This window comes from Diabrotica virgifera, chromosome 9 (assembly GCF_917563875.1).
Source record: "Diabrotica virgifera virgifera chromosome 9, PGI_DIABVI_V3a".
Lineage (NCBI taxonomy): Eukaryota > Metazoa > Arthropoda > Insecta > Coleoptera > Chrysomelidae > Diabrotica > Diabrotica virgifera.
In genome coordinates, this window is record NC_065451.1 from 222,472,783 (window position 1) to 222,498,947 (window position 26,165).

Genomic DNA, 26,165 nt, shown 5'->3' on the forward strand with positions numbered 1-26,165 from the left:
TCCTCTGTCACAGTGGCGCACCTAGAACTTTCCTCTTGAGGAGAGGGGGTTGAGTTGGGCACCGAAATTTTTTTATATTGTTTGTGAAAGGTAAGTTACATTTTTCTACTCTTCTTTGTATATTTTTTATATGCCCTGGAAGTGGTTCTAACCCCAAAACACCCCTGGGTGCTCCACTACTCTGTCACACAGTACTTCTTCTTCTTCTTGTAGTTTCATGGCCTCCACCTCTTAGGTACTTGGCCAAACACACAGTACTTTCATATTTTCCTCGGATTTTCGCTACTTCTCTTTCTATCAACTTCCAACATTAGATTCTCAATACATCAAACTTACAAAATTCAACAATCCTGATAAAACATATTGTTTAGTTGATGTGTTTTCTATTACCGGTATAACAACTATTCTTTAAGAAAATTGGAAAGAAATCCTTTGTAAAAGGTATAAAATTTTTTTTATTAAAAATCCCTTAAAAGGGCTACATCACAACAAAACGTTTTCGATTTTTATAAAAAATCATCATCAGTGTTCGATCTAAAAATAAGTATAACCGATTTAATGAATATAAAGTTATTATTTAAATTTTGACAAAGGTTAGAGCAAGTTGGTTATACTTACAAACTGGATGCTAGCTGAGCCACAAAAGAAAAATATCTGGGTAAAAACCCTTTACATATAATATAGATGCCTTAAAAGTGCATACTTCGATAAAAAGGCCTGTGATGGTCACATGGCAAACAGGATAATGCCCTAAGGTAAGGTATACAGGTTTCCCAACACGTGGGATCCAAATTGAGTTGATCACATTTCAATAGGGCTTTTCATTCACAGTCATTTGTTTCGAGCTTCTGTCATGTGTCACATAATATTAACATGTTTACGTCATACGTTATTGGTATATAACAATGATACAAACCAAAGACGTATGACGTAGATATATTAATATTATGTGACACCTGACAGAAGCTCGAAACAAATGACAATCGATGAAAAGCCCTATGACTTAATGGCAACTGATTGCAAAATGATTGATGTTTCTGAAAGGTGTCAAAAGACAGATAGACAACGTGACGTGGAATTTACCCTGTATTACGACAGCCAACTAATTGTTAGTAAAATATTTAATGAAAATTTACATAGTAATAACAAACATCAACAAAGTTATGGCTATAATTACATTTAAGTAAGTACCTTGAATATGTAAGATGAACGTGAAGTAAGAAATGATTTTTATAATGAGAAATAGCCAGAATCTATGCAGCCATCTATACATGTTCCTATTCTAATTGAAGTAAGTTCAACTGTGCTGTGGAAAATTTGATTTCTATGAATTAAAAGGAGTGTTTGGTTTAATTGTACCAATGGCAGAGTAAATTAGAGAGTCTGTAGTAAATGGAAGTCTGATATTAAAGTATGTTGAAATTAAGATAAGTTGTATGAGTCACAGGAGGAAACTGATATGATATAATGATATGTGAATTAATTGGTTAAGGTACCTGAGTGTTGATATTGGAAGTGAAGAAGAATATCAATTGAACTAATAACCTGGCAAAAGTATGAGGTCCTTTTATGTAACATAAGCCTCTAGGACTAAACATGTTTATGAAATAGGGATTTTTTTTTCCTATATTTTTTTTTTATTTTTTATACCAAGTTATCGAGCTGAATTGAAAAGGTTTAAAACTGGATGGATGTATGAAGGTGTATTGGAAAACAAGCAATATGTGTAAAATTAGAAGGTAGTGAATAATTTGTGATTTGATATCAGAATTGTTTACTGTAATGAGGTGTGATGAAAAAGGCTGGGCGCCCCAGAAACCAGACCCCACATCTATGGATAAGAGAGTGGAAGAATTAGTATAAAAACCTTTTATAAATATTTTTTTCTGAAGTTTAGTTGGACCTGTAACGAAAACCTGATCAAATGGCAATAAGTTATGAAATTGGGTGGAAAATAACAAATAGTGTTAGAGTTGTGACTGGTCGATTTAGTAAAAACTGTGGAAAAAGTTAAAGTAGATTATTTTGGAAGACTAGTAGAAGTTAAGGGATAATGAGTTGATGTTAGAAATGTCATCTGTTAGATAAGTAAATATGGAGGAAAGGTTAATATAAATGAAAAAAGAGTTTGGAAACAGCAAAGAAGTTTTGAAATTTAGGTTAAGAAAAAAGTTGACGATGTAAGGGATTGAAGTCACGATTGAAAGACACATGGCGGTTAACACAGTTAGGGCTACTTTGCTTTTCTCTTTTATAAAAATCGAAAACGTTTTGTTGTGATGTAGCCCTTTTAAGGGATTTTTAATAAAAAAAAAATTTATACCTTTTACAAAGGATTTCTTTCCAATTTTGTGATTGATGGTATACAGCCAACTACAGGAAAACCTTTTCTTTTCCTTGTGGATTTTATTCTTTAAGAACCTCCATCCACAAAATATTCAAATAGTAAAAGAGATAAGGAAAATCAAAGGAAAAAATAAAAAAATTATTCATAAAAAATATTTTTCTTTATTTGAATTGCACTGGTAGCAGATTCCAACTAAAAATTAAAAATCATAAGTGATCATTGATTTTATTTTAACAAGGGGATGCTAAAAGTACCGCGACGGTCGAATATTTCGCGAAATGAACATCGGATCGAAAAACTGAAAAATACTTGTTCAAAATTTCAAAAATCTATCAAATGACACTAAACACGACCCTCCACTCCATCACCTGGAGGTAGGGTGTGGGGTAACTTTAAAATCTTAATAAGAACCCCCATTTTTATTTAAGACTTGGATTTCTTACGATTTATCGTGATACCCTACGTAAATTATAGAAACTCTCTAATATCTCAAGAAATACACTCCCAAATGAAAACCAAAAAACGCCTGTTTAATATTTTCAAAAACCTATCGAATGACACCAAACACGACTCCTTACTCCACCCCTGGATTGGGGTGGGGAAACAATCGTAAATAGGAACCGCCATTTTTTATTGCAGATTTCGATTCCTTGCGTAAAAATAAGCAACTTTTATTCGAGACATTTTTTAGAATTGTTGATAGATGGCTCTAATAAATCGTATTGTTCCGATTATAGCGCCGTCTATCAACAATTCCAAAAAAATGTTAGAATAAATGTTACTTATTTTTTCATGAGGAATACAAATCTGCAATAAAAAATGGGGGTCCCTATTTAAGATTTTAAAGTTACCCCCACCACACTCCCAGGGGGTGGAAGTGCAGGGTAATGTTTGGTGTTATTCGATAGGTTTTTGAAAAATATTAATAAAGTGTTTTTTGTTTTTCATTTGGAAGTGAACTTCTCGAGATATAAGACCGCTTCTATAATTTACCTAGGGTATCACGATAAATCGTTTTTTCCGATTATAGCGTCATCTATCCACAATTCGAAAAATGTCTCGAATAAAAGTTTCTTATTTTTACGTAAGGAATGCAAATCTGCAATAAATATGGGGGTTCCTATTTAAGATTTTAAAGGTACCCCACCGCACCTCCAAGGGGTGGTCTGGGGGCTCGTATTTGGTGTCATTCGATAGATTTTTGAAAAATATTGTCCACGCGTTTTCAGTGTTTCGATCCGATGTTCACTTCTTAAATTATTTTACCTTTCCGGTACTTTTGGCACACTCTGTGTAGGAAATATGTTTTCGTTTATTTTAATTGCACTTAAAGACTATATTTCCTTCTTTAAAGTCTATCCTGAAGGAAAAATCTATTTGCGTTGCAAGTTTTCCCGGGAATAAGGTAACGCCCTGTCGTGTATGCATATCCCAATCGATTTTTTCTCCGACAACCACAGGAGAAATAGGTCCTGTCGTGATGTTGCTCTTCGTGGAGTCAGTGAGGTACCAGTCAATCCATACGGCGATACCGTTACACACCAGATCACTGGAATGGAAAAAAATATTTTATTATAATGTTGGAAAAAAAACAGTAGTGGTATCCCGATTGAAGTACGTGCCTCCTAGTGGCGGGATACGGGCAACAATACATTGGCTTATAGGGCAGTCCTTACAGTAGGGATCCTGGCCTATACAGAAAAATGCAGGCGGGTGTGGGGTAATACTGTACTTTGGTTGCATTGGTGGTGTATTGGCTAAACGTGCAGGGCAGGGTATGGTGCTGATAGAAAAAGCATTCAGGCATCAAATATCCAAAAATCTTTTCAGGCCATAATAATGAAAAGACCTTCTCCAAACGCAATAAAAACTTATACTGAAATGATGGCATCTCCTGAGGTAAAATGTTCCGGAAGTAAAATGAGCCTCCGTTTGGATCTCCGGGTGAGGACTATCTCAGGGGGAACACCATTACAGGTTAGAAAAATCAGGATAGGGTCTTGGAATCTTGGGAGTCTTACAGGTAAGAGTCTGGAGTTAGTGGATGCGCTCAAACGAAGAAGAGTTCAAATTGCTTGTATTCAAGAAACTAGATGGAAAGGACAAAGGGCGAAAGAACTAGGTGATGGATATAAATTGTGGAATGTAGGGAGTAGTAACACTAGAAATGGAGTTGGTATAATTGCTGATAATGAAATGAAAGATAACGTAGTAGAAGTTGTAAGAACGAGTGATAGAATGATGTCAGTGAAATTTGTAATTGATAAAGAGGTATTAAATGTTGTGTGTGTATGCTCCTCAAACAGGTCTGGGTGAGAATGAAAGAAGAGCTTTCTATGACCAATTAGGAGACGTACTGAGTGATATTCCAGCAGAGGAGAAAGTTATAATAGGAGGTGATTTCAATGCACATGTGGGCCAAGCCAAGACAGGATATGAAACAATACATGGGGAATTAGGCTTTGGAACTAGAAATGAAGCTGGAGATGACATGCTAGAATTAGCAACAGCATTGGATATGGCGATTGTTAACACATTCTTAAAAAAGAGAGAAACTCAACTTATTACCTACAAAAGTGGACAACATCAATCCCAAATAGACTACTTCATGATAAGGAAAGAAGACATACGTGAATGCAAGGACTGCAAGGTAATAGTTAGTGAGACAGTAAGCCAACAACATAAGCTGCTTGTTCTGGACATCGAAGTAAAAAGCGAAACTAAACAAAAATATCGGAGAGGACCACAAAAAATCAAGTGGTGGATGCTAAAAGATGAGAAGGAAGGTCTATTCAGGGAAAGAATAGTAGATAAATATGTTGGAACATGAAAGGAAGCCCTAACACAATTTGGAGAAAAATGGCCAATATTATTAGACAGACGGCTATTGAAATACTTGGGAAAACGTCAGGAAAGAAGTTTGAGGATAAAGAGACTTGGTGGTGGTCAAATGAAGTACAAGGAAAAATAAAAGAGAAGAGAAAATTATATAAAAACTGGCAAGAAACCAGATCGGACATAGATCTTCAAAACTATATGGTCGCCAAAAAGGAAGCGAAAGTAGCAGTAGCAAAAGCTAAAGCAGAAGCGTATTCAAACCTATACGATCAACTTGATACCAGGGAAGGCTAAGCAAAGATATATAAAATAGCCAAACAGAGAGCAAAGAAAGCGAGAGATTTTAATCAGATTAGATGTATCCGAGATGAAAATAATAAAATTCTAATTCACGAAAAGGATGTCAAAAAGAGATGGAGAAAGTATTTTGACAGTTTATTAAATGAACAAGGTGACTAGCAGGTCTATTTAATAGAATTATGGAAGTTGGACAAATGCCAGACGAATGGAGAAGCAGTATACTGGTACCTGTTTACAAAAACAAGGGAGATATACAACAATGTACAAACTGCATTCCTTATTAGTTTGTTGAGCGCCCTCTCTTGGTGGTATGTGTTCTTTCGGACAGTTTACCATTATTTTTATCTCATTTCAATTCTTTGTCGTTAATACTTATAATATATATAAATTAAATATTGAGAAATAACAAATATACTTTTATTTCACATGACCGAATTGCTGAAACTTCAAACCACTATAACACAGTACGGTCGAAAATATTTGTACAAATATATATATATATATATATATATATATATATATATATATATATATATATATATATATATATATATATATATATATATATATATATATCCCGTTCACAGCGTAATACGCCTTTGGGTTCCCGTTCGTGTCGTTAATACTTACCTTTTGATATTAAATGATCCATCGTATTCAGCTTGCTCAATTGAATTAATGAGATTAAATGAAAACAGTTCATGTCCTTCACTTAGAGCTATACCAGGATACTCCCATAGAGGCTGAGCTTCTACAATATCGTCTACCTTACTCGACCGCTAAAAATATAGAATAAATTAAAGAACTACATATAGATGTATCCGAGATAAAAATAATAAAATACTATAATAATTCACAAAAAGGGTGTCAAAAAGTGATGGAGAAAGTATTTTGACAGTTTATTAAATGAAGAATTTGACAGAAAACCTGTGGAGTTAACAGAGACAGTAACAGCAAAGATCAACAACATAACAAATGAGAAAGTGGTTACCAAAATATCTGACAACCAATTTGGCTTTATGCAGGGCAGATCAACCAGAGATGCAATTTTCATTATAAAGCAGTTGATGGAAAAATACAGGAATAAAGAAACAAACGCTCATATGGTATTCATTGATCTTGAGAAAGCATATGATAGAGTTAATCAAGAAATTCTGTGGTGGGCACTCAATAAGAAAGGAGTCCCTGGTGAATATGTAAAGATTGTGAGAGATATGTATGAGGGAGTAACGGCTAGTGTTATAGACGGAGAGGCAGCGCTGAAAAATCTCTTTGAATTTACTAAAGCTAAATTTTTCACAGTTGATTACTGTGATTGTGTAGAGAAACATACTGCGGTCGGTCAAGCGAAACGTAGAACAGGGGTTACTGAGAGGATATCACAGTTGCTTTCCTACGAAGGTAAGTAAATCCATTTATTAAGGCTGAAAATCACATTCTAAATTAAATATAAATAAAAGTTATTATAGTCGGTCAGCTATATGACGGGACAGAGCCGGTCGGTCGGCCCCAATGAATGTAGAGTGTTATTCACTATATTTTGACACCCTTGTAAACTGATTTAATTACAGAATTAGAAAAAAATGTAAAATACAAAAATTATTCAATTTTTTAATTATGATTTTTTGACATATGTATCGTACTAGTGACGTCATCCATCTGGGCGTGTTGACGTAATCGACTATTTTTTTAAATGAGAATAGGGGTCGTGTGCTAGCTCATTTGAAAGGTTATTCAAGTCTCTATACAGTACTATAAACATTAAGATCATTATTTATACAAGGTGACCAAAAAAATGTTTGAATTATTAATTAAACAATTAATTTAACCCGGCACCTGCCACGTGGGGTGCTACCAGCACCCCATAACACATTTTTATCAAATGTTTGGTATTTCAAGTTTGGTAACGGAGCTGTGCGTCATAGTAACTTTCTATAATATTATATAGCATAGATGTGTTAGTGTTTGAAGTGGTTATTTAGTGTCATTCTGAACTTATACCTCTAAAATCGAATTGGGGTGTCATCATCTGGCACTTTAAGTGTTTAAATTTTTTTTGTATTTTTGATAAAGTCAAATTTACATGTTTTATTGAAATAACTGATTTAAATTATTAATAAAAACTATATACTCACTAAATCTTAATTTTTTTAGATATTTCACTGGACTTCATCTATTATGGCTTGGTACTTGCTAATTTGCTTATGACACCTTTTCATTGTATTTTTTAACTTTTATAACATATTAGTGGCTAATAAGTCAATAAAACATGTTTTTTTTTCATATTCTTGTGTTACTCAACACATTATTTTGTTTTTTAAACAAGTAGATCACAGAAAATTTTTAAGGGGTGCTGTGAGCACCCCACGTGGCAGTTGGCGCCTTGCAAAGCCACGTGGCAGGTGCCGGGTTAATGACAAAAAATTTTTTTGGACACCCTGTATAATTAATCATGTTAATGTTTATATTACTGAATAGGGAATTGAATAACCTTTCAAATGAGCTAGCACTCGACTCCTATTCCTATTTAAAAAAATAGTCGATTACTTCATCACGCCCAAATGGATGACGTCACTAGTACGATATATATGTAAAAAAATCATAATTTAAAAATCGAATAACTTTTGTATTTTACATTTTTTTTAATTCTGTAAATAAAGCAGTTTACAATGGGATCAAAATATAGTGAATAACCCTGTACATTTATTGGGGCCGACTGACCGGCTCTGTCCTGTCATACAGCTGACCGACTATAATAACTTTTATTTATATTTAATTTAGAATGTGTGTACTGATTTTCAGCTTTAGTAAATGGATTTAATTACCTTATTATTAGTCCTTATTTATTCTCATTAGTTTTGGACCAAATAACAGCGAAACTACAGGATTACAGCCTAACATTCCATGGTGCTTAATGTATGCTGATGATGTAGTGTTAGTAGAAAATAGTGAAAAAGACAAAACAGGAACAAAACTGGAACAGTGGAGACAAGCTCTTGAGGAAAAAGGTTTAAAACTTAGTAGGACAAAAACAGAGTATTTGGAATCTTCACTGAAAGATTCAGTTCTACGGAACTGAATGTTTGGCAGTGAAAAAGAAAAAGCAACAACGAATGCATGTTGTGGAAATGAGAATGCTCAGATGAATGTGTAGAGTGACAAAAAAGGATAAAATAAAAATGAGTATATTAGGAGAAGTATAGTGCACCAATTGATGCTAAAATGAGAGAGCATCGGTTAAGATGGTTTGGTCATGTTCAAGAATTGGTGAAGTGCAGATTCCCGGAAGGAGTAGGAGAAGAAGACCAAAGAAGACCTGGGGGAGACGATTAGGCAGGACATGTTGATAAAGGGGATTAACATTGATATGACCCAAGATAGAATTGTATGAACAAATGTAATTAGGGAAGCCAAAATAGGGATACGGCAAAGAGAATGATGATGATAGTTTATGCCTTGAAACACAATCTTGTTTTTTATTGCAATGAGCAATCAAATTGGCAGTATTTTAATGAATATAAAAATATCTACAAACCTCAATCAATTTATCAAATGCACCCATTGTAAATCCCTCACAAGTATCCAAAGGACTGCGAATCTTATACAAATCCTTAAAATGTACTGGAACTGCCTTGATCACCGCTTTTTTTGGAAATATACTAACGTCACGGGACAACTGATCTCTTATCTCCCTAAATAAATACAAAACCCGTAGATTATCCCATGGTAAAATGCTGCTAGTGAAATACGGTTCTGCTAGTACTACATTTACATCACTTAAATCTGTCGCTTTCAATTCTTCTAATGATTCTATTATCTTTATATTTTCTAGGTCATTTGCTTTGATATAATCTAATAATATACCTCGAGACATCTTATTTGACTCTAAAAAGTACATTTTTTTCACTCCTAACTTAACAGCAGCTAAGGCAGAGTAAAAGCTATCTCCTAAAACTAAAATTGAACTATCTTTGTCTAAATGTTCTTCGAAAAGTGCTACATATTTTTTTATCCTCCTAGAATCGCTCATTTGTCCTATCCTAGTTCTTGAAAAGCTAATATGTAATCCACAATTACAAACAGGGGGGTCTAGTGTACTTGTTATAACATTACTCTTAACATTTTCCATGTTAAAACACAAAGAATATTCATCTACTCCACAGTGTACTATGTATTTTTCGTCTTTCTTCACATCTATTTCTTTTGGTAAGTAATATACGCCTTGCATCCAATGGTCCCTCCAAGGTATCTCCTCAGCAGACTTGTTCCTACCGTCAGGATGTGCCCAGATAGGTGCACAACTTAACAACACCTTCCCTTCACAGTCCATTTGGAGGTCCCACCACATAAACACCACTTGAGCCTTCCCATCTCGTTCTATTCTAGTTTCTATAGAGTGTAGTCTCTTAAAAGGTAGTGAAGATGACCAGTTAAATGTGCAGATAGGAGTGGGAGATATTATGGTGTTGAATGAAGTCCGAGGGAATTGGCTTAGTTGAATGTCGTGTACTGCTGAGGATCCTGCGCAGTTTTTGATGGATTCTGGTACTTTAAGAAGAAGTTTTCCTAAAATATTAAAGATATTATAGTAAAAAGTCAATATATGAAATCATATAATTGGTAATTAGGCCAGTAAAGAAAAAACAGCTGACAAAATCTTATATGGTCTTTGAAGATGTACAGCTGATTTCACTTTGTTTTTTAACGGATAAAATGATTTTTTGCCTATAAAACGTTACTTATACATTTTAGAGAAAAATGGTTAAACTAAAAGTTGTAGATCTTAAAAAGTTCCTTAATCTACGAGTTTATAAATTAAAATACATAAATAATTGATCGAGATAATTACAAAAAAAAACCCTTATTTTTGCAGCAATTTATTAATGATAATAACAATGTTTGTTGCATAATTACATGTAACACACCTACTTGAAATCAAGATAATTAATGAGTTATTGAAGTGTGTTAAATCTCAGCTAGATCAACAAATAGTTTGTAAGTTATTCAATTTGTTTATCCCATAGAACCATTATTTAAACAACTATACTTGCCGAAACAGTGACTCTAGAGCAGGGGTGGCCAACCCGTCGATAGAGATTGACCAGTCAATCACGGCCCCTACGTCAGTCGATCGCGGACAAGGAAAAAATTATCGGTACCTACCCACCGACCTACCTATTCCCGTCCTAAATATTACGAAAATTATATAGTATAGTTAAAAAATTCCTAGTCAGTAGATCGCAAAGGATTAGAAAGGAAGACAGTAGATCTCGAGTCCGATTAAGTTGGCCACCCCTGCTCTATATAGGTATTTAGCACATCGCAATCGATTCTTTGGGACGTTATTTTTAAGATATACCGCGTGTCCACGGATAGGGTGCCCAAGAGGAAAAACTTTTTTATTTTCAATTTTAGCGAAAAATGTCAATCTTGATAAAAAGTTTTGCTTGTTCTAAAACCCCCTAAAACGAAAAAAAATTCCAGTCTTTCAAAACCTCCTAAATTTTGTAGCCAATTTTACGTAAATTCATAAAAAATTTTGCACTAAGTTCAAAATCGTAACAATAATCTATATAGTGTTGTTAAGGTACAATGTAGGTCAGTAACTGTCAACTCCGATAAATAATTTGCGAATTGTCATTTTATTCAACATAAATTTTAAATTTTTATTTAAAAAATGACAGATATAGTTATTTTCCTAACAAGTGCAGAAAGTCATTCTTTTCCGCACGCGACTGCAGTTTGCCGAACGACGCAAAGCGGGAGTTCGGCAAGCAGTCGAGTGTGGAAAAGAGACTTTCTGCAAGAGTTAGGAACAATATTTTTTCTAAGAGTCTTTAAAAAGTTACCAAATCTTAATCAATTAATTTAATTAATATGAAAATACATACACAAATTAATTCTTTGACAAAGTTGTCAAAACCAAACTTTCAATATAATTAGTTAGCATGACGACGATCTTGGTTTCCATGACGATGATTCAAAACGACTGTTATTGTCTACAGATTTGACTTTCGAATATTATGTCAAAATAATTTTATTTCATCGAATTCTCGCGTTAATTTCATTAAAACAGGAACACAATAAGATATATGTATTTGAAATAAATTAGTAAATAATATCTAAATATTAGTTTATTGCATGTATTATAATTACTTTAAGGCCATATTAACATATCTAAATTAACACGCGTGCGGAAAAGTAAAAACCGCGTGCGGAAAAGTAGAACGCGTGCGGAAAAGTAACACGCGTGAGGAAAAGTAACACGCGTGCGGAAAAGTAACACGCGTGCGGAAAAGTGAAACTTTCAAAACTAAAATGCGTGCGCGAAAGTAGACATTTTTGCACGCTCGTAGAAAAAATTCTTTGTTGAATGCTTAACATTGTCGAAACAAATGACAATTAACAAATTATTTATCGGAGTTGACAGTAACTAAACTACATTGTAGCTTAAATCTTAAATAGCAACACTAGATATTTTTACGATTTCGAATTTAGTGCAAAAATTTATTAATTTATTAATTTAGTTTATTTATCAATTTATTTATCATAATTATTATTATTTATCAAAAATTTAATTATCAATTTATTAATTGGCTACAAAATTAACCAGGTTTTGAAAAACTTAAAATTTTATTTCGTTTTATGAGGTTTCAATACAAGCTAAACTTTTTATCAAGAATTATGTTTTTCGCTAAAATTAAAAATAAAATAGTTTTTCCTCTTGGGCACCCCATCCGTGAACACTCTATTAAAAAATATTCAACATTTTATCCAATATTGTTAATAAAAAACTGTTTGAAAAGGACTGATTATTTAACTTATAAACATGAAACAATGAAAATTTTATTTTAAGAAATAAAAATACTATCTTGGTTCTTATTGGTCATAGGAGGCTCTTTAAATTTTGTGTTCTTTACCCGTTTTTAAGTGTGCCTTCAATTTTCCAACTTATCATGTTTTTTCCAAAGGTTGTTTTATAAGAAATATTTGACGGATAGTTGATTTTTACCCATACTGGTATTTGCCTATTATGTTTTCACAATATCCCGATAGTTGATAGTAAATAAAGTAAGCCAATATTTTGTAGATCATATTTAGGAGAGGAATTCGTCTGTAGTTGTCACAAATTGTTTTGATCTACTTTCTTGTGAATAAGTACAATTATACCTACACTCCAGTCTTCTAGTAGTTGTACCTTCCAAATTAGTTCTACTAGCCTACTTATACAAAGTCAAAATTTTTGCACCATATTTTAAAAGCTTAGTAAGAAAGTCATCTGTTGCAAAAGCTTTGTTTTCTTTCAAATTTTGTATTGCATTGATAACTTCTTCGTCTATTATGGGATGTTATCTTTCTCTCTTTAGTCTTCCATGTTTTCAAACTGGATTTCTGCTTGTTGAAACCTCATCTCACTTCTTATATTTACTCTCCTCAAAATATTCTCTCCATCTTTCTAGTATCTGGTCCAGATCATCAATGATCACCAAATTAACTATAGTACACCAAGGAATTTGCCTGCTCTTGTTAATTAAATATAGTAAGTGGAAAAAACAGCTTCTGACCTAACCGCTTTTAAGCTGACTTAATAGTAAGATTGGCATTGGCTATTATTAAAATTCATTGTTTAAGTACTTAGATTTAGTTTGTCATAAACAGTTTGATTGATTTATACTTAAGACAATACTGCTGTAAACTTGAATAGGTTTATTTTTCCATATAAAAATATCGTCGGTGATTCTGCAAAACCTCGTACGAGAATTTTTTTTTTTCAGAATTTAGTTTTTTGCCCTGTCATAAACTCCGTTAAAAAATACACATGTTAACATAATGAAAATGTCAAGAAACCTAATTACATTAACATACAGTATTTCTCATGATCATCTTTCAGTGCGTCACAGTTTTTCGATTTCTTTCTAACGCATTAAATTGTATGTGACAGAAAAAAAGGCACGTCAGTGATTACATTTCGTCGGTGACATTTTTATAACATTTATTCTAGTTATTCTAGTTGTCGATAGATGGCGCCATAATAAAAAAATAATTATTTTTAATTAGATAATAATATTACAAATATAATCTGTATAATTTATAAGACTATACAAGTCAAAGAAAATACCATTTTATAAATGCAAGAAACACATTTGATTTGTTTTTATTCCAAATTGAAAATAAAATGTGACAACTGTCAGATTTAACTAAAATGTCATGTTAGAATAAATGTCATAAATGTGTATTATCACAGACTTACCCTTTTTCCTATCATTTGTTACGCACTGAAAAATGATCATGAAAAGGACAATAGTTACGAAATGACATTTTCATTACGTTAACATGTGTATTTTTTAACGGAGTTTCTAACAGGGCAAAAAACTAACTTATGGAAAAAAAAATTCTCATATGAGGTTTTGCAGAATCACTGACGATATTTTCTATATGAAAAACTATAAAAATGAATATTTCTAATAGTATCAATTAATAACTCACCCTCATCACAAAATACATCCTTAACCCTATTCCAATTTTGAGCTGCAGGTGACTCCACTACCTGGACATACAAATTTGCAGACTGAGGTATAATAATACAGTCAGACTCACACAAATTTTCAACTGCATGTAGAAAGATATTCAGGGCTCCTTCACCTATCAGTTCAGTATCAAATACTTCAGTTACTAAGATATTGCACCTTTTTTCCATGTCTTCTTTTTCACCTACAGTTACGTCAAAAGATATTTTGGGGATGACTTTTATTCTGTCGGCATAACCATTTTGGGCAATTATTTGTTTTGCACATTCACCCATTGGTTTAAACGCTTCACAAGCTGTTACTGAATCAGCTCCGTTTCTAACTGCCATCATACTTAGCAGACCTGTACCTAAAACATTAAATTTTTTATCAAAAATAGTATTAAACAGTCATTCTGATTTTTTATATACTTGGTAATAAAATAAGGTAAAGACGAAGATGCCACAAGATACAGAGCTACAGATCAACCAGCACAAAACAAAAATACATAACGATAGGGAAGGACTATACAACAACTCAGAAATATCTAATACAGTGGAACCTCGATTATCCGTCTCTCCATTAATCATCACCTCTGTTAACCGTCAGGGTACATACAGACGTTGTATTGACTACATAAGCAAAAATTTTAATGTAAAAAAATAAAAAAAAAAAGTTAATTTGATTTGTGATGAGGGCACAAACGGCTATCCATTGCTGACAGATAAAGAAATCGTTGAAATGGCAACAAAAGCGTACCAAACAGATTCAGAAGCTGACACAGACTTGGAATTTGGCTGTAGCTATGTTGAGGAACCTATTGTAACTGACAAAGATTTGCCAAATAATCTAGAGAAGTTGCATCGCATATGCAATAATTCAAATATACAAACACAAATCCCTCTTATATTGTCAAAGAAACCATACAAATGAAATTTGAGAGTTGTACTATGAATTTTTAATTTTTTTTTAATGTTCTGTTAACCGTCTTTTTGATTATCCGTCATACCCTTGGTCCAGTGCCCTGATGGATAATCGAGGTTCTACTGTAACACCAAACCATAAATTTTAAACTGTATCCACCTACAGCTGCTTGGAAGTAACAACAGGGAAAATGGAAAAGAGAGAACAGAGGAAGATTCTCAGATATGCTGAGAAGAATAACTAACTAGACAACACTATGGCTCTCAGGTGTAGACGAAGGCCTAGAAGAAGATGGCTAGATGATGTAGAATATTGTAGAAGATATAAGAACAATGAATGTTAACAACTAGAAAGTACAATGCAAAAACAGGTAGGAATAGGAAAGAGTCACTACAGAAGTGTTCAATCTCATATTAATCCCTTAATTTGTAATCCCACATTATTCTTAACTTCCAAAAACTTTTATAGTTTCACCGTGTATAATTGAAACATTGGGAAATATATTGAGTAATAATTTAATTATTAGAGTCCAGTGATCCTTTTGCAACCTAGATAAATTGCCAAATCGTGGTATTTCCATCGAACTCCCTAAGTTTTGCAATAGTTTGATTAAACTTTAAAAGTTTTTCTCGTAAAGTCAATAGAATCGAAACAAGTTATACTATTAACAATATGCCATTGAATTATGTTTCTTCTATTTGGGATTTGGGTGTTATTTTCGATGAGAAACTTACTTTCTGTGACCACATAAACACTATTTCAATAAAGGCATCTAAACTTCTTAGTTTTGTTACTAGGAATTGCAAGTACTTCTCCATTAATTCAACAAGGTTAGTGTACTGTTGTTTAGTTAGATCTATTTTAGAATACTGCTTAGTTGTTTGGTCACCCTATTTTCAGAATAATATTGATACATTAGAAAGAGTCCAGCATAGATTTTTGAGATATTGTGCTTACCATGTTCACACTGCCATTAGAAATCATGATTATTCCTATATTGAACAACAATTATCTTTACCCCCACTTAAGAACCGTCGTGATATATCAGGTGCTATATTTATATATAAGATCATACATGGATTTATTGATTGTCCAAACCTGTTAAATAACATTAACTTTAATGTTCCAAACCAAGCTCTATGTTACCACAATGTTTTCAACATTCCTTTCCACAGAACAACATATGGCATTCATAACCCATTGGATAGATACATGGGGCTATTAAATGAATTTGATTATGATATTTTCAATTTAACTTTATCTCGGTTCAAAAGATCTCTTGCTTTGTGATGTGCTTTGTGATATATATGTATGGTATTGTTGAATTTTGTTCTTATTATATTTTGTATGTTTTTAGTACCTATGTAGTGAACTTTTTAAATGTAACTTTTGTTATTGATTTTACACTATAGGTAATTTATGTTTTAAAACCTAACTGATATTGTATTGTAATTTAACTGTTAATGGGGTTATCCCGTGTTTTAAATAAATAAATAAAAATAAACTGTAGTTTGCAAATTCATTGTTCTTGTTACCACGCAAGTTATTGATTATTTGCATATTTTGATGAGATTATAAATTAGCCAAAGGGACTGATTAGCCCATAGATATATAATACTCTAGATTGCGCCTTACGATCTTAAAATGGGTGACGGTTGCGACAGAGATAAATGAGCCTATTTGGTCGGTAGTCTCTTTTTAATTTAAGGGGAATATCGACGACGTGAATATCCCACTTTATCGAGTAATATGTGTTGACAGTTGGAGCGGGTGGTGACGGGAAATGGTCTTTGGTCTTCGGACGTGGATAATCGTGGTTCGAATCCCATACCAACTTTACTTTTTTTATTTTTATTTAATCAATATTGCGTTTATTAGATATTTTTACATCTGAAAAATGGACCTAAGTAAATCTAGCAGATAATAAATGTATGTATAGTAAGTTAATATTGGAATACATAATTTGTGAACTGCATAGTAAAATAAAAGTCATTCGTTATTAATATAAATTCGTCCTTATTCGAATGATGTGAATGTTTGTTTTGCTTCTACTTTTTTAAAAAATTGTAACAATAGTTTCATAAATAAAAATAATGTCTAATTACTTATAATTGAATCGGTCATTTCAAAAACAGCAAAGTCCACAATTTTCAGAAACTAACTTTTTGAGAGGAATAGACTCCTTAAGATAAACGTGTGCAAAAACGACACCAGTCCAGTAAAAACATTAGGAACAAAACTACAATATAACTCTGAATTTTGATGTCATCCATTTCATCCATCTTTCGACTATACAATAGTTAGTTTTCTTTGCTCTTCTGTAAAATTAGGAATATGTGACTCATGTTGTTTTTGAAATGACCGATTCAATTAATAAATCGATGGTACATTATGTTGATATTAATTATTGGTAATTTTTTACGCATATTTTTAACAATTACTTTATACTATTCTACAATTAACTTATTAAAAAAATAACATTGGCTTTTATATTTTTAAAAATCTATAGGTACCTACACAGTTTTTCTTATTTGTTATATATTTCTTTGCATAGATTTACTTTAGAGATGTAATAATATTTAGTAAACGCAATATTGATTAAATAAAAAATAAAAAAAGTAAAGATTGGTATGGGATTTGAATCAGGATTATCCACATCCGAAGACAAACGACCATTTCTCATCGCCATCCGTTCGAACTGTCAAACTATCTAAAATACTCGACGACAGAGTAGGATAGTGACGTCGTCGATACTCCCCTTGAATTAGAAAGAGACTACCGACCAAATAGGCTCATTTATCTCTGTCGCAACCGTCACCCATTTTAAGATCGTAAGGCGCAATCTAGAGTATTATATATCTATGGATTAGCCAAAGTTGATTTTTTAACCAAGAGGAGTAAACTAAAAAGACAGAGTCACACCCAAAAAAGTTACTAGAAAAGTCCCCAAATTCATCTTCTTTTTTCGTTGATCCTATCAGCTTTCGATGATAATCCATACATATTATATTATACTAACAGATCTCTAAAGAGTTCTAAAAACAACTGTTTTTATATAAAAGTAGACTAAAAATCTAAAAATTAAAGAATAATGCAGAAAACACAAAAATCGCTGATATACTTGATTAACCTATAAAATGAGAGAAGTGCCAAAATTTCATAAATGCAAAAAATCATTAGTGACAAAATTTAATAACAGTGGAGTAAACTTGCCTGCTGTTGGACCAATTAGAAACAAGCATTACAGCGCAGTAAATATGAATCACTCCTCTTGGTTAAAAAACAAACTATAGTAGCTGTCATTAAGGGCAGTCTATTATAGAAAGTTACCTGAACAACATCTATAGTGTAATACTCAGTAGCTGTCAATAAAACCATATTTTTACTCCACACTTCCAACATTTATTTACCATCGTCGATCGAGAAAAAACGGACAAGGGGCGTTAGAAAACAATTCGATCCTGACATTTGCATCGAATAGGGAACTCGCACAATTTTTTTTTATTACATAATAATGTTCAGTTTTGTTTAAAAATGAGATTTCCAAAATTTCACGCTTCAAAAACTCGTAATAACTTAGAAATACGTATTTAAAGTCTGCAGCAGTATAAAATAGTTCAAACGACCCGTGACGTCACATAGTTTTACTTTAGTTATTATTATGGTTATATTTCGCTGTGTCTAGGTACACGCTAACGTGTACGCAAATAAAAAAGTTAGGTATGTACACGTGAATTAAACTTCATCAAGCCAGTGACGTTATTATTTAGCGTGCACAGTGACTGTATATTTTGGTACATGCTATTTTGATATGTTTAGCGTGTGTTTGATAGAAAAATATTTGTTAAATGAAGGGAAGCAGAACTATTCAGATGTTTCAAACTTAATTGTAATAAATCAATGTATATATTAAAGTATATATTTAGGTTAGCAAAATAAATAAATGTATTAAGTTGACATAACACGTAGAAAATATTGTTAAAATAATTTTTATATGTAAGTTAATTATTATAATCAACTATTCTAAATGGGAAATAAGCCACAATTTAACTAAAAAAATGATTTTATTAACGTTTCGACGTCCAAATCGGATGTCATTGTCAAAATACAAAAATTAGTCAGATTAAATAAATTATTAGAAAAAATTTTTAATAAGCAACACCATTTTTGTTTAATTTAATGTATTTTGTATTGTATTGTATTTATTGTATTGTATTGTATTTTGACAACGATGTGCGATTTAGACCTCGAAACGTTAATAAAATCATTTTTTGGTTAAATTGTGGCTTAGTTCCCATTTAGAATAGTTGATTACAAAAATGCCACAAGGATTAATAGCTTCCGAACAAGTTAATTATTATTGTGAAAGCTTTAGGTCTTTTTTTTATTTTAATCTTTTACGGTAATACATACTATTTCATTTATAACTAAAAATGATATATATTAATTTATAGGCTCTTGCTCTTATCTTTTTCGTACTGTTTTAAAATGTTCTTAAACTCATTAAAAGAACTAAATAATTGTCCACACTCCGTAGTTAATTTAAAAACAAACACTAAACAAATAAAAAATAAGAAATCACTGACACTCTAACTTTTTTATTTGGGTGCACGGTAACATATACCTAGACACAACCTTATATTTAGGTATATTCTTCTTCTCCTTCTTTAGTTTATTGGCCTCCACCTACTTGGGTATTTGGCAAGCTCATCGTCGTGGAATAAGTCAAAAATATTTATATTCTAATGACATTTATCGTATGTCATTGTAATAATAAGTTTGTTAAAATTGTAGTTTTATACTGTTTTTGAAGGAAAGGAACGAAGGTTTACTATTGAAAATAAAACCATTTTGTAAAAGTACGAATTTTTCTATGAATAGTTCAAACGATCAAAAACACTTGTAACGTCACATAAATGTATTTTCTACTGACGTTTATAACGTCTAATTTAAAATTCTGTTTACTTTATTGGAAAAATGTAAATGTAAAACCAAGTGACGTCACGACACGTTTTGGACTACCTGTTTTAATTTGAATTTTTAATCGTCTTTAGGGGCCAAACGAAAGACAAACAAAACTTTTTTATCTTTGATACATGTTTTACATTATGTTGTGTTGTGATTTATAACATTTTTTTTTAATTTAAAAATTTATGTAAGTTCCCTATTGACCAAGCAGTAAAGATACACAGCAAAGTATAAATGACATAGAGGAATAATGATCCACCTCACCTAAGAATAGGATTTTGAACACGATTGAGGTAGCTATAATTCCTAGGGATTATAATGCCTACAACCTTGGCTGTGTTACGAGACAAATAGACCTCGTATTAGACTAACGTAACACAGTAACGTAACGTACACAGTCTGCGTCGACTGTGTTGTAATGCACGGTGTCAAATGGGGTATACGGGACATATATGCCTCGTAACGCACTCAACGTAAGTTTATAAATACCTCTAAACGCAGCCGAGGTGTTAAAAATCTAAATAATAAGACATGTATTTAATCACCTGTTCCAATATCTAAAACATTAGCTTTGTTGCCATTCGAATGTACTTTATCAATAGCTATCTTCAATGCTTGTTCATACTTTTGGTTTCTTTCAGTATCATGTAACATATCTGCAAAGGCTGCTCTCGCAATTTCTTGATGATAGTCGTAGTTGGCATCCTGAACAACCCAATCAATGGTTCCTGTAATGGGGTTTAATTTCTGTGCAAATGTACTCATCTTGGACCAGTTTTTAAAAATGTTTCTGTGAATATAAAATAGTTGTCTAGAAAACATAAAGTTGGGTTATGTTTACATGCCGATTGCCGATGCCGAATGTGACACATGTGTTCTTCTTCTTCTTTTTTATTTTTGGTTTCGCTGCAAGGCGATTACCAGCACGATTTATAAGCGATCTTGACGTAGTCTGGCTCTAAGCCATACCAAAATCGCTGACTATGTTCTTGTGGTTCTTGTAAGGAAGCTTTTGATGAGGTGTGATGATTATAATTAAATGAGATTAATTGGGTCAGGTTAAGTATGATTAAAAATTAAAACATAAATTAAATGACAAATAGCAACATAATATAACACGGATACATATAAACAGTTGAGCCTTGCAATTTGTAAGCTTATTTTGTTAATTGCTAGAAAACGCATTGCAGTTTATAAGCTTATTTGGTTAATTGCAAGAAAACGCATAATTACATTGACTGATTCTTCCGTTAAGGAACTTAGAATATTGTATATAGAGAGCGGTGTTTTGAAGTTCATGGAAATAAATTTTGTGTATATATCAAAATTAGGAATCACATTAATCGGGCATTCAAAAAAGATGTGGTTTAGATCCTCGAGACGACCACATTCACAAAAAGGATTATCTTTTATATTCATTTTATACAGATGTTGTTTTGTTAAACAATGGCCTGTGCGCATTCTAATGATGGTGGTAGTGTGTCTTCTATTTCTATATGGAAAATTTGAATACCAAGGTTTTGTAGGAAAGAAGTCTTGAATTGTTTTGTATTGCGAAGTCTTCTTCTGGACTAAAGATTTCCATTTTTCTTGGTACTCTTTTGTAATTTTTCCTCTGATGACTGATAGGGCATCCTGGGAATTCAGTTGTACTTCCATGGGTACATTCAGGTCTCTTCCTATTTTTGCCAGTATGTCAGCCTGGGTGTTACCAAATATATTAGAGTGTCCAGGTATCCAGGAAAGGAGAATTTTGGTACCATTCTCATTGGCTGAAGATATAAGTTTCTTTGTTTTTAGGGCCCTTATATCTGCTGAAGCAGATATGTTACATGTTTTAATATTGGTTATTGCATTGAGCGAATCAGAAAATATTATAGCTTTCTTTAGATGTTTTGTAGTTGCGACTTCCACCGCTTGATGTATTGCTATACTCTCTGCTTTGCTTATGCTTAGAGCTCCAGGAAGTCTTGAGGAGAAATTATATTCAATACTCGGGATGCATATCCCAAAACCTACCCTTTCTTTGTTTTTTGAGGCATCAGTATATATAAAGGTATGGTCTTTCCCATATTGTTCAGTAGTCATAAGGAATTTTTCTTTAATCATCGGGTCATATTTTTTGATATTACAATTTAGAATTGGAAGTGGATTCATTAGTGTATCATAGTCTAATTCATAGCATGGAAAATTTGGGCTTTTGTATATTTTTTTAAAATATGGAAAAAAATATTCTAATGCCCAAACCAAGTATGGTACATTATGCCTTGTATAAAAATTAGGTTTGTTTATAAGTCTTTTACGTATTTCAATTAGGAGTAATATTATGGGATGATTCTCAATAATGATGATTTTACTTAAAAATTTAGAGGCTAACAATAATCTTCTATGTTCTAGGTCCATTTGGGCAGACTCTGCCAAGATTGCCAAATTTGGTGTAGACTTCATGCACCCCAAACATATCTTAAGTCCCTCAAAAAATACTGCATTGAGTTTGTTGTTGCATTTTTGTGATATTGGGTTGAATAGGAAGGAACCATAATCGAGGTGAGATCTGATCAAGGCATTAAAAACCATTAGGAGTGTTCGTGGGTCAGCTCCCCACCAGACTCTACATATTGCACGTAGGATGTTAATATTTTTCTTTGCCTTGAGTATAATATTGTCAACATGTAAGTCCCATGATAGATCCCTAACAACACACAACATTCCAGGAATGGACTACCAAAGTTCTATCAATATTTGAATGTCCTGGACATTTAGGGAACATTCGGTGAACATCTGATTAAATTATTCGTGGAATGTTACCATAAGACATTCTGTGAACATACTACCAACGTTCCTATATGTTCATTTTCAAATTCACGGCGCATGTATTTGTGCATGGTGCTTAGAGAGGGCATCACGTGACTAAAAACGACCAATGACCTCACTTCAGACTTCGGTGCTTCGGCCATCTTGACTGACATGCATCTTGGCCTTGGCCACCTTGCCGTGCGTGATCGTTGTTTGTTTTTATTTGTGCTTTTTAAGAATATTTTTTAATTCGGATACTTTTATAATAACTTTAATAGTATTATTAATATAGTGCATAAAAGCAGTTGGAGTAGCAGAAGCAATGTAGATAAAAAATCTGCAGGAATAATGTTTCAAAGGTTAGTATATGTAAACAAAGGCATGCCCCTATTTCAGAAAATATCCATTTATTATTTTAATAATTGCGAATAAGCCACAAACTTGCTTATTCCTAACTAAAATAGTAAATAGAGTTAATAACAAACGGATTATTTGTAAAATTAAATTTTTTTTTGCGTTTTTGCTAATGTATGCCTTTATAAACAGGATGGTAGACCACACACTATAATAGTACCAACTAATGAATACACAGTATGAATAGTACAGTCGGTTCGCTAAACTTAGTCTCAGACACAACTGGCTAGTGATTTTAGTAAATAATTTTGACAATTTGGTAAAATTGGCAAAAAAATAACTAAATAGTTAGTAATTTTGGCAAAAATGGCCAAAAACAAAAAAATTACCTACTAAAATCACTAGCCAGTTGTGGCTAGGGAAACGACTATACTAATAAACAATTTCTAAGCTGCTTTTTATAATATTTTGTGAGTTCATTAATCATATTTTTTATTTAAAACTAAAATTTGTTAATAATGCTCAGTAATGCATATATTTTGTATTTTTAGCTTTCCAGAAGATCCTGCAAAGAAGGCATGAAGTATTGATCAGATTTGTTAATAGAGCAGTATGTTCAAAACATTTTTTAGAAAAAGATATTGACAGAACTTCACTTTCAACCGTTTGAGAGACTGTGCTGTTCCAATAGCTTATATCACACAGGTAATATGCTTAACCCAATTAAGAATACAATTACAATATACAGTTGGAAAAATTAAAGAATAGGGCTTTTCATTTACAGTCATTTGTTTCGAGCTACTGTCATATGTCGTATAATCCGTGTTGTATTAATATTATACACAGATTATATAACATATGACAGAAGCTCGAAACAAATGACAATCGATGAAAAGCAATATAGGGCTTTGTTCATTGTCATTTGTTTCGAGCTTCTGTCATGTGTCACATATATTAATATATCTACGTCATACGTCTTTGGTTTGTATCATTGATTATATAAATAACGTATGACGTAGATATATTAATATTATGTGACACATGACAGAAGCTCGAAACAAATGACTGAATGAAAAACCCTATAACGATGAACGATCACATCAGTCACCTATTTTGTATAGGGCTTTTCATTCACAGTCATTTGTTTCGAGCTTCTGTCATGTGTCACACAATATTACTATATCTATGTCATAAGTTATTGGCATATACCAATGATACAAACCAAAGACGTATGACGTAGATATATTAATATTATGTGACACATGACAGAAGCTCGAAACAAATGACAGTTGATGAAAAGCCCTATTTGCTGTCTTTTTCTATAAATCACAAACGTTTGTTACCTATAGAAAAAGATCATCATCATCATTGGCTCGACAGCCCTTTCTGGGTCTTGGCCTGTTCCAGGATTCTTCTCCACTCTGATCTGTTTCGTGCTTTTTTTCTCCAGTTTTTTATTTTTAATGTTTTTATATCATTTTCTATTTGTTCTAAAATAGAAAAAGATAGCAAATACAAAATAAGTGATTAATGTGATCGTTCATGGGTATAGGGCTTTTCATCGATTGTCATTTGTTTCGAGCTTCTGTCATGTGTCACATAATATTAATATATCTACGTCATACGTCTTTGGTGTGTATCATGGGTATATGCCAATAACGTATGACGTAGATATATTAATATTATGTGACACATGACAGAAGCTCGAAACAAATGACTGTGAATGAAAAGCCCTATAGGGCTTTTCATTCACAGTCATTTGTTTCGAGCTTTTGTCATGTGTCATATAATATTAATATATCTACTACATACGTTATTGGTATATACAATAATAGATACAAACCAAAGACATATGACGTAGATATATTAATATTATGTGACACATGACAGAAGCTCGAAACAAATGACAATTGATGAAAAGCCCTATTCTTTCATTTTTCCAACTGTAGATACCGTTGTTCTTCATTATCTACATCAGAAATCTAAGTTGACATTGTTGCCCAATTACAAAAAATTTTTGAATTCATTTTAAGTCCAATATATCACATAATTATTGCGAAGTAGATTATACAAGAAAACAGATTAATATTGAATGCAAATAAATAAAAACATCAGAAATAGAAAACAACAATTAAGTTATAATCTTAAGTTAAAGTAAATAATAAAAACAATAAATATAATAAAACAAAATACTTATTAGTTTGTGAAAAAGCTATTTCTTTGTGGCATTTTTGTAATTATTGTAACTATTTTAATGGGGAAATAAGCCAGAATTTACTTGAAAAAATAACTTTATTATGGTTTCTACTTCCACATCGGACGTCGTTGTCAAAATACAAAATGTTTTATTATTTTCTTTATTAAATATTATTTATTATTTATTTAAATATTATTTAATTTATTATTTATTTTATTATTATTATTATATGCATATTATTACCTGTAAATATTTCTTCTGATTGTTAATTGTAAAGGATAGAAAAATTACCATTTATTTTATTTTCTTTTAGAATCAGCTGAGAGAAGTGGTCTACAAAAAACCAGGAAGGAAATGGAATATGTGGCTATGAAAGGCAAAAGAAAGGTTTACAAAGCAAATGTGACACATTTTTTTATAGGAATATCAGTAAATTACATTAAAAAAATGTATGAAAAGATTTTTTGCAATAAAAATGTTTATATTTATCAAGGATGCATTATTTGGTATGGCCACATATCGTCAGTGATGTGACAATACCTCCTGTCTGTTTTTTCATGAGATTTGTAAGATAGACTAAAAACTTGTTTGGGCCACCTCCTGTTTTCATATATTTTTTGACTTGTTTTGCAGTAAATTTAACTATCTATTTACTACAAAACAAGCCAGAACTTGCGTATGCAAACAGGAGGTGACCTTAAAAAATGTTTTTCGTCTCCTGCAAACCTCATGAAAAAAGATATAGGAGGTATTGTCACAGCACTGACGATATATTTCAGAGAATGTCTAAAAAATATACTGTGAATGTTCAAAGAACGTTCGTAGACATTCATGGAATGTTCCAACAAGACATTTAGTCTAAAAAATATACTGTGAATGTCCAAAGAACATTCATGGAATGTTCCAACATTCATGGAATGTCCCAACAAGACAT

General features: G+C 32.2%; 2 protein-coding genes and 1 long non-coding RNA gene across 3 annotated transcripts in view; 1 reads left to right on the top strand and 2 right to left on the bottom strand.

Moving 5' to 3' along the window:
- The window catches only part of LOC114325043 (tektin-2), a 40,272-nt gene extending 39,517 nt beyond the window's left edge, over positions 1-755 (bottom strand). Inside the window, exon 1 of the mRNA XM_050662911.1 lies at positions 619-755. The gene's annotated coding sequence lies outside the window, so the exon portion shown is untranslated. The remainder of the gene's footprint in view (positions 1-618) is intronic.
- Positions 756-2,492: 1,737 nt separating this feature from the next.
- On the bottom strand, positions 2,493-20,755 carry LOC114325045 (protein arginine N-methyltransferase 7). The gene is made up of 5 exons (XM_028272969.2): positions 20,430-20,755; positions 13,973-14,362; positions 9,021-10,051; positions 6,116-6,264; positions 2,493-3,896 (listed from the first exon to the last, which is right to left on the bottom strand). The coding sequence occupies exons 1-5, from the start codon at positions 20,704-20,706 to the stop codon at positions 3,665-3,667; spliced, it is 2,079 nt and encodes a 692-aa protein (XP_028128770.1). The 5' UTR covers positions 20,707-20,755; the 3' UTR covers positions 2,493-3,664.
- A 1,819-nt stretch (positions 20,756-22,574) lies between these two features.
- LOC126892965 (uncharacterized) lies at positions 22,575-25,882 on the top strand. The gene is made up of 3 exons (XR_007701068.1): positions 22,575-23,039; positions 23,586-23,739; positions 25,545-25,882. It is a non-coding gene; the product is annotated as an uncharacterized LOC126892965 (long non-coding RNA).
- The last annotated feature ends 283 nt before the right edge of the window (positions 25,883-26,165 follow it).